General features: G+C 41.5%; 1 protein-coding gene across 7 annotated transcripts in view; it reads right to left on the reverse strand.

Annotated features, from left to right (window-relative positions):
• Positions 1–9,378, reverse strand: part of MYT1L (myelin transcription factor 1 like) — a 273,561-nt gene that overhangs the window by 167,584 nt on the left and 96,599 nt on the right. For 6 of the 7 annotated variants that reach the window (XM_021711724.1, XM_021711728.1, XM_021711726.1 and 3 more), the window contains exon 6: positions 817–1,172. In XM_021711724.1, coding sequence (XP_021567399.1) covers positions 817–1,172 — 356 coding nt within the window. The remainder of the gene's footprint in view (positions 1–816; positions 1,173–9,378) is intronic. The other variant, XM_021711729.1, reaches the window with a different exon arrangement.

The raw sequence follows: 9,378 nt of genomic DNA on the forward strand, positions 1-9,378 counted from the left end.
ATACTCCCTCTTCTGTCTAGAAATGACTTTTATCAAAGAGCTGATTTTGAAGATATAGTGTTGAGTCTACTACAAAAGACTCAAACAGAAAACTGGACATAAAAACTGGACTGGACATAACAGAAAGCTGGACATAAAAGTCAAATTCTCATACCTTGAAGAGCAACTTTTTGCTTATACCCTTATAGTGCTGGATGCCTCAGATAAGAAACATGATTGTCACATACAGAAGCAGATGACAAGCTGAGTAATTGTTTCACCTCAACAGTATTTCGTTTCATACTAATTATGTGGCAGACACTAAGGTAAGCTTTGGCCATCTACAGACAAAACCCACCTTGCCTGTTGACAGATGTACCTGCCATTCAGCAAGTCTTCCAGCTCTGCTAAGGAGGCAGGTGGGCTGAGGCCACTGCAAAGATGCTATATTGGCTAGTAATAGTATCTCATGGCTAAAGCACAAATGAAATGTAAAATTAAAGGCCAAGGATGCTAACTTAATGTTCTTCTCAACTGTTGTTAAGCTAATCAAATATGTACACCATAAATATTTCAGCAAATTACTGTGACAACCAACCTGAATGAGAGTTTGACTGAAATAAAATAAAATAAATGAAACTTAAAGTTTAACAAATAATCTAAAGGAATTATTTAAAACAAAGGTTAAATTCACAAGAACAGTTTTTTTTAGTATTGACTAAGCAGACTTATTTATGTGACAATCGTTCACGTGTCATATACATTAACACCAGGCAATTCATCTCAAAAAACGAACCCGAATCAGACTTGACTCTTTGCTAATATTTTAAAGATTACCGTTTTCTTCTTCTTCCTCCTCTTCCTCCTCCTCTTCTTCCTCCTCTTCTTCTTCATCCTCAACGTCGTCGCCATCGTCATCGTCGTCCTCGTCTTCCTCCTCGATCTCCTCCTCTTCCTCTCGATCCACCTCCTCATCCTCCTCATCTTCGTCCCCAGGCTCATCGTTGTCTTCTGAGTACTCCTCTTCCTCGTCCTCCTCTTTCTCATCCATATCTTCCGTCCCATCACTCTCGTAGCATTCATCTATGGAGGAACTGTCTGCCTTCACTGCAAATGGCTTTCGTTTGGGAGCAGGCTCTTGGGGCTGTTTATCTTGTGTTTTTCTTTTTTTTGCCAAGGGACAACCATATACACTAATTTAAAAAGAGGGGGGAGAGAGAAAATAAAAGAGAAAATTTGTGTTACCATCTTTGAAGATCAGAGCGATGGGAGCTTTGATCAAGATATTTAAGGTTTAGCACGAATGTCATCAGTACAAACACCAGAGAGACATAAACTTACACGTGTTCATATACATATGCCAAAGTCTGTTAATAAAATGATATTGCAAATAAATATAGTCTGTATTTGTCTAGTTACTCAGACAAGTAACACTTAATCTGAGTCTCCTTATTTCTCATTACTATAATTCCAGATAACAATGGAGATTCTAATAAAAGTCACAAGGTTGGTTTATGAAACACTTGCATAATATGCATAACATACAGCTGACCATACAAATTCAATTTTTTAAACATATTACCAAATATTTATGCATGATGTACATTTAAAACAATACTTATTTTATGCAAACTATATTAACATGTACACATTTTCATAAAATATAAAAATGTTTAGGTGAAAGAGCTTTGGATATATTTGAACTTGTATAGTCTATAGATAAAATTGTATCTTTAGACATTATAACTTACTCAAACAAGAGGAAACACAAGTGCCTATCAATGTTATGAAGGCAACTGCATAATTTAAAGTTGTGTAGAACATCGTCAGTCTTAGAGAGTATCAGTCTCACGCCCAGAATTCCAGGAAACAACTTCAGTGTTATCAGTAACCACCACTAACTCATGCAGAAATTGACCCAAACTTGGATACTACCCTTCTGGCAGAAGCTCACATTCTTTCCTTGAAAAGGGGAAATTTTCTAAAGCTACATCACCCATTCAGATTTTTTCTTTCTGGAAATCCTATATATATACTACAACAAATAGGAGGGAAAAGACACAGAGGCAGATAACTATGGGCAAGTATACTACTTGTCTAGAACGAGATGTGGAATTTCCTTTACCAACTAATTATTCTGCGGGAGAGTCCTTCAGAAATTAACTAGCTGGGTTTGATCTGGAGATAATCATTTAGTCGTGAATGTATCCAGTGCATATTTGTTTGGGAAATTCCTTGTTGTTGGACCCTGTGCTATGCAGGAGATTCAGAGATGAGAGACACAGATCTGCACCCCAGGGCTGTATGTTCCAGTGGGGAATTTAAACAGGCCAGTAATACTATTTTATATTTCTATCCTATCTTATCCTATCCTATCCTATCCTATCCTATCCTATCCTATCCTATCCTATCCTATCCTTTTTTTAAGGTAGGGTCTCCCTCTGAAACTCAGGCTAGAGGGCAGTGGCATGATTATAGCCTCCTCAACCTCCTAGGATCAAGTCATCCTTCTGCCTCAGCCTCCTGAGGTAAATTTTTTATTTTTTTATAGAGATGAGATCTTGCTATGCTGCCCAGGCTGGTCTCAAACTCCTGAGCTCAAGCAATCCTCTTGCCTCAGCATCCACAAAGTGCTGAGATTACAGGTGTGAACCACTGCACCTGGTCAGTAGTACCACTTTAGAACCACTCATTTCTGTTTACCATGGTGTACCATATACCTTCATGCCACAGACACTCAACACATTTGCTGAATGAATGAAGCATGATAGCCATGGTAAAAATATGTATAGGTTACTATGGCATGTCAAAAGAAGAGCAGGTGGTCAAGGGTGCTAGCAAGATTTCCAAAAAGAATTAATGCTGGTGATGAGCTTTCAAGGACATATAAATTACATCTGGGAGGGAAAGAAAGCATTTTCGGTTTCAAGTAAAATAGAATTTGCAAGAGATGTGAATGCATGTAACAGCACCCTAGGTTTAGAAAACTAGAAAACAAAACTCAAAAAGTTGGAGCATATAGTGAGTGTTGGACAGTGGGTGGATGAGGGGATAGGAGGAAAGATGAGATTACATGGGGTCAGATCAACCTTGAGGACTAACTCTGGGACTCTAAAGTTTTATGTAAGGAAATAGGAACTTGTTAGAGTTTTTTCAAGCCTTCAACATTGCAAGCAAATGTTCATGTTGGAAAGGCAATGGCAAGGTGTAATGAGGAGGAGGAGGACAGATTAGAGGAGGTGCAGGCTGGAGACAGGGTGAGCAGAATGCAGCCAGTTCCACATTTAGATGATGGATGGATGGGAAGGTGCACTGAGGAGGTGCTCAGATCTCCAGGTGTGATGTCAGACTGAGAGGAGAGGCTGAGAGGATCAAGGGCCGCGGGGGGGGAGCTTCTTGGCACTGTCAGACTCCTGGGGGGTGATGGGGTGCCGCCAAAGAAAGGAGAAGCAGAGTCAGATCCATCATTGGCGGGTGCTGGGGAGTGGGAGCAGGGATGGGGTACACTGCCTGTGGACCTTGCTAAGCTTGAATTGCTCATAGTGGGTTGAATGACTTTAGACAGACGTTCAGCTTTATATCGCAGAGTCATCAGCTGTAAAATGAGAAAAATACTCATCTCATGTGGGTGCTTTAAGGATGACATAAAAAATATGTAAAGAGATTAGTACCATACCTGATATGCACTAGGTATTCAATGAATGACAGTGGCTGCTGTTTACTGATGATAATAATACAAAATTATTATCACTATTTTTATTATTATTTAGACAATCAATTATCCAGCAAATATGTTGTCCCTTAAAGTTTTGGAAACTAACTATTGTACTATTTGTTTTTTAATGTCAATACTTCTAGGGTAATTTAGACAGATTGCACTAGTGAAAGAGAGCAATAACAATTTTATGTTTCTTAGGAAGCCATTTTTTCTTATGGCTTGGGTATATTTCATATTCTAAAAGAGGCAGCATTGCTAGTCTCATGCCCTGGAGGATGCAAACATGTTGTAGTGGCCAGAGTTGAGGGACTTCATTTCCATCTTGCTGTGTGACTGGGAGAAGTCCCTTCAATCAATGTTGCTTATTTTACCTATAAAATGAGCACAGTTAGGGGATTTCTATGGCTCTATCTGCCCTGAGATAGTAGGATGGTTCATCAGTGGACTTTTAAATGTTATCAACTTTTCAAAACATAATAAGCAAAACAAGAATAATTTTTATAGCCAGAAAAAAATTAAGGAAAAAAGCTATATATTATATAAAAATATATTGCCAAATATATTACAAATATATTAGAATATATTATAAGAAAAGGATTGACAGTAGTGGGAAGCTGCCAGGGGAGGGTGGGGGCAGGATTGGCAGTAGTGGGAATCTGCTGGGGGAGGAGGACACACAACATCAACAAGAGTATATGTACAATGAATGCTTGTATACCTAACCCTGAATTGTACCCCACATCTCTAAAAGAAAAAAGGAAAAACAAAGAAAAAGAAAAATATTTATCTACATGGCATTTGAAATATTAAATTAACATATTTCTGATATTTCCTTTGTGCAAATTTTTTCTTGTATTAAGAGAGAATCTGAGTCAGTAATCGTAGGCATAGCAATGAAGGGGTTGCCCCCAACATCACGCTGAATTATCACCTCACAACCAGTCACGTCTAAGGTCAACACTGACCAATCTTCTCACAAGGTGGCCCTCTGTCAGAGTGGGCTGGTTTTGGTGTATTCATTCTATATTTCTCCAAACAATAAATGAATAAAGGTAGCATAGGGTCTGCCAGTGGTTTTGCAGGTCATAATGATTTATCTTCTTCCCATTGTTCTTTTCTCTTTGCAGTTAATCAATATATTTGATAGTCTATTCTGTATTAAAGCTACCTGCACACCAGCGTTCATTACAACAGATAAGTGGGTCCCATCCTTAAGCTCTGGATCCATTCAGATGCTAAGAAATAGCCTCAAACCACTTGTGCTATTTTGTGATGTTATATCCCTCCACCTGGCATGGGGAAGCTTCTTCAGAGGTTATAGGTGGGGCTCCTATTCCATTCTCTCCTCACACACATGCAGCTGCCCCACATGTCAAGATGACTCACTCGCTGCTCAGCTTTGAGATGGTATAGCTGCAAGGTTTAGAACAGGAGATTGGAGATTGTCCTGAAAATTGATGCTGCAATTAGAAGTAGGTAGAACTAGACTTCGAGCACGATAACCTGGAGCCGCTCAGATTTTGGAAGACATGTCTGGCTCTGAGAACATTTGGGAGCATATGGTCCCAGTGGTAGAGCATGTGGGGTGGGTGTCTAGGCCCTAACCTCCAAAGGGGTGTCTGGGTCACCGAGATAATGGGGCAGGGTATCTCCTACGAAGATGTTGTCTGAATTGCTCTTGTTCGTCCATGGCTGCCTCTCACATGACCCTCCCCATTTTCATGCTGCCTCTTCCTGTCTCCTGGCGCCTTTCATTCTGTGAGAACCCTCTGGCAGTGGGAAGGTGGAGGGAGTGTAGCAGAGGGAAAAGACATGAGGAAGAGTCGAATAAAGAGTTATCCAGAGAGAGAAGGTGAGTGAGTGTAGAAAGACAGGTGTAAATGAAAAGGAAAAATAATGAGCTAGTCTGGTTTCTGCTAGCCACAATTTGGGTATAATCATAATCAAACAGGGTTTTCTTTTAAAAAATGAAACATTTCATAAACAACCTGACTGTATTCAGGGTAGTGATGTGGAGAGGATGTCACATCCAGGAACCTGAGCTTCAGGTTTAGCTTTGCTAACACCTTTTAAACATCTGGACTTTAGTTTGGCCTTGGCTTACCTATCGGCATAATGGAAGTAACACCGGTTTCTTTACTGGTTGGAAATTACCAGTGAAGTATGTTTCAGTGTCTTCTAATCTATTTTTACTTTGACCTGGGTTGGTTTGTTTTACTTCCCTGTCCCTACATTTTGCAAATCATTTGGACTTATTTTAGCAACCACTGGAATTGGCCGGCCTCAAACTTCCAGTTCCTCCTGCCAATTTACATGGTTCCTTGCTCAAGATGTTCTCTATATCCATTAATGTAAAGTGCGAATAAAATTTTACTTCCAAGCCGGGCTCGGTGGCTCAGCCTGTAATTCCACGCCTTTAGGAGGCTGAGGTGAGTGGATTACCTGAGCCCGCGGGTTCGAAACCCGCTTGGGCAGCGAGACCTCATCTCTACAATAAATCAAAAAATCAGCCGGGCGTGGTAGCGCGTGTATGTAATTCCGGCTACTCGGAAGGCTGAGGCGGAAGGATCGCCGGAGCCCAGCAGGTCTAGGCTGCGGTGGCCGGGAGCGGCCACTGTACTCCAGTCTGGGCGACAGAGTGAAACTCCAACTCAAAAAAAAAAAAATTTTACTGCCAGTTACAACCAAATCCCCCTTGGTCTTTTCTCTAATGATCCATTCTCATTTACTGCCAGTTCCTGGTGTCTACTTTTAATGTGACAAGACATTCAAACCCAAGGTATATCCCATTCTATGGTCAGCGCTACCTGGCTCACAAACCTGCCCAAATCAATAGAGGCCTCTTGGTCTCTGAGACCAAAGGTTTGTGGTGGTTCCAAGTGGGGTCTTGGAAAGCAATTCTGGGACGTGAATTTGAGGAACATTCTGTGAAACATTCTGTGAACCCCATGTCCGCTGCCTGGGTGAGTGGTGGCCTGAAAGGAGAGAATTTTGCAACCTAAAGAGCGGGCATTGCCTTGCTAGTCCCTCCACCAGCCCACAGTGGGGAGGTGGGCAGCCTGCCTGACGCAGCTGCACCCAGATTCAACTGGGCACGGGTCTGTGGGTACATATGAGTCTTTCTAGAATGACAACAAGGCCATATTTCTGGAATGTCTGCAGATTAAGAAAGACCAAGGGGAACAAGCTGCAGTCTTCAGCACCCCTGGGAAGCCAGGGTCGGGGAGAATCTCTGCCCAGGAAACATGGCCCCTTATTCTCAGGGACTTCCCACCCAACTTGTTACTTAGAGTTTGAATCTTCATCTCTCTTCAATTCTGCTTCTCAGTAGTGTGGCTAAGCCCCTACCAGTTGCTGGTTTCCCATGATGGCTAATTGAAACTCACTTATGATAGGTGCTCAGTGAACATTTTCCTACTCGACAAACCATGGTTTTCTCCATAGATTAAAAATGCAAGCACTTCTCACACTCCAGTATGATTGTAGGTTGCAAGCTATGTTGTCCTTCAGTGGAGTGAAAAAAATGGCTTGAGTTTAACCGACTCGTATGTCTGAGAGCTGTGGTATCCAATATAGTAGCCACTGAGCCATAGGTAGCTGTTTAAAATTTTAAAATTAAAAAAAATTAAAATTTAACTTCTCAGTCACACTAGTCACATTTCCAGTGTCCAGGGGCCACCTGTGGCAGCAGCTTCTGTGCTGGTCAGAGCAAATATAGGACATTTTCATCATGGCATAAAGTCTATGGATGGTTCTGGGGGAGCCCAACATGTTTTTGGAAAACGGTAGGTGCTCAAAAAGTATTTGCTGAATGAAGAAGTGATAGAGAGAGCCCTGGCTACCGCAGGGAAGATGATGAGGGTGGGAGAATGAGAAGGCCTGGCCGTGGGAAGGCAGCTCAAGACTCCTTCTCCTGGCGGGCAGCGCTTGCCAGAGCTAGGGTCTCAGATGACCCCTGCAGTGCCTGAGGGATGTCGTGGTGCCATGGCCAGTATGTCCCAGCAGCTGAAGCTGCACAGCCCTGCAGCTTCAAGGTGACCCCGAATATTTCAACACACTTCTGGAGTGCTGACTTCAACGTCTGCAATGTATGGACAGAATATCTAGTGTTTACGCATATTTGCCCTACTAAATTCGCATCACTTTATTCAATACACAATGGTTGAAGATTTCAGTAAGAATGTACTCTATTTTTTCACATAGTTAAGACTTCAACAAAGATCACGGTAATTCAATAGTACTCTGCTAACAAAAATTATCTCTTGTAATTTTTTGAGATTGTATCCATAAAGTGATTCTTTTTTTGTTTCTTTTTTGAGTCAGGGTCTCAATCTGTCACTCAGGTTGGAGTGCTGCAGCCTTGACCTTCTGCCCTCAGGTGATCCTTCCACCTCAGCCTCCCAAGTAAGTGGGACTAGAGACATGTGCCACTACACCTGGCTAATTTTTTTTTGTGTGTGTGAAGACAACTTCTTGCAATGTTGCCTAGACTGGTCTTGAACTCCTGGGCTCAAGTAATCCTCCCACCTCAGCCTCCCAAAGTGCTGGGATTGCAGGTATGAGACACCACACCTAGCAGTCTTCATACAATTTTCTAGCAACAGAAAAGAAAGTTCAAAGTACTTTAAGTAGAGTGAAAAAGGGAAATAAATGCTGACTCAGAAACAAGAAACTCTAGGTTTTTAGTGTTTTCACCTTGTTTAAATTAATTAAGTTACAAATGGAAAAACTGCTTTTCATCAACTCCAGTTCCCCTGAACTTTTCTGTTCTGAGAGTCCCCATGCTCATTCTAATATCAGTCTTTTAGTTGGTGTGGCCTTCCTAGTATTTTTTTGTGGTTAACTCAGTACAAACAGCTTTTAGTCTTTTGTATTAGGTTATTCTAGAAAATCGGTTACTTGCTATGGATTTCCCTCAGTGAATCCACATATTTAAAATGTTCTGTGTAGCCGGGCTCGGTGGCTCAACCTGTAATCCCGCGCCTTTGGGAGGCTGAGGTGAGTGGATTGCCTGAGGCCGCGGGTTCGAGACCTGCCTGGGCAGCGAGACCTCATCTCTACAATAAATCAAAAAATCAGCTGGTTGTGGTAGCACATGCCTGTAATTCTGGCTACTTGGAAGGCTGAGGCGGAAGGATCGCCGGAGCCCAGCAGGTCGAGGCTGCGGTGGCCGGGAGCGGCCACTGTACTCCAGTCTGGGCGACAGAGTGAGACTCCAACTCAAAAACAAAAACAAAACAAAACAAAACAAAATAAAATGTTCTGTGTTTCATGCCCTTAAGGCCAGTTTGCATGTTATTTTTAGTGGTCTTTCACTTAACATTTTCATTTATTCAATTTCTTTATGAACATGGGATAAATTCTTGGTAACTGAAGAACAAATTTGGTAAAGTATACTCTACTCCCAAGTCTCCTATTATTGTTGCTGTCAAGAGAGAAAAGGGGCGGGAAAAAGAATCATTTTGTCCCCTGGGCTCGCTCCATCTGAGGCTGATGCTTGCAAATTACAGAACGGACAATAAGTCAGTTTAGAAACTCATAAGTGATTCTTTATAATCTCTTGTTTTATGGATAATATCTTTCTTGTATTTCTTGACAGCAGCCATTGGGTTAAAGCTAAAATAATTATTTAAAAAAAACATTTGGACATAATTTGAAAAAAATATTTGAACATGATTCTG

The sequence above is a fragment of the Carlito syrichta genome, unplaced genomic scaffold (assembly GCF_000164805.1).
Source record: "Carlito syrichta isolate Samal-C Ts95f unplaced genomic scaffold, Tarsius_syrichta-2.0.1 Scaffold302535, whole genome shotgun sequence".
Classification (NCBI taxonomy): Eukaryota; Metazoa; Chordata; class Mammalia; order Primates; family Tarsiidae; genus Carlito; species Carlito syrichta.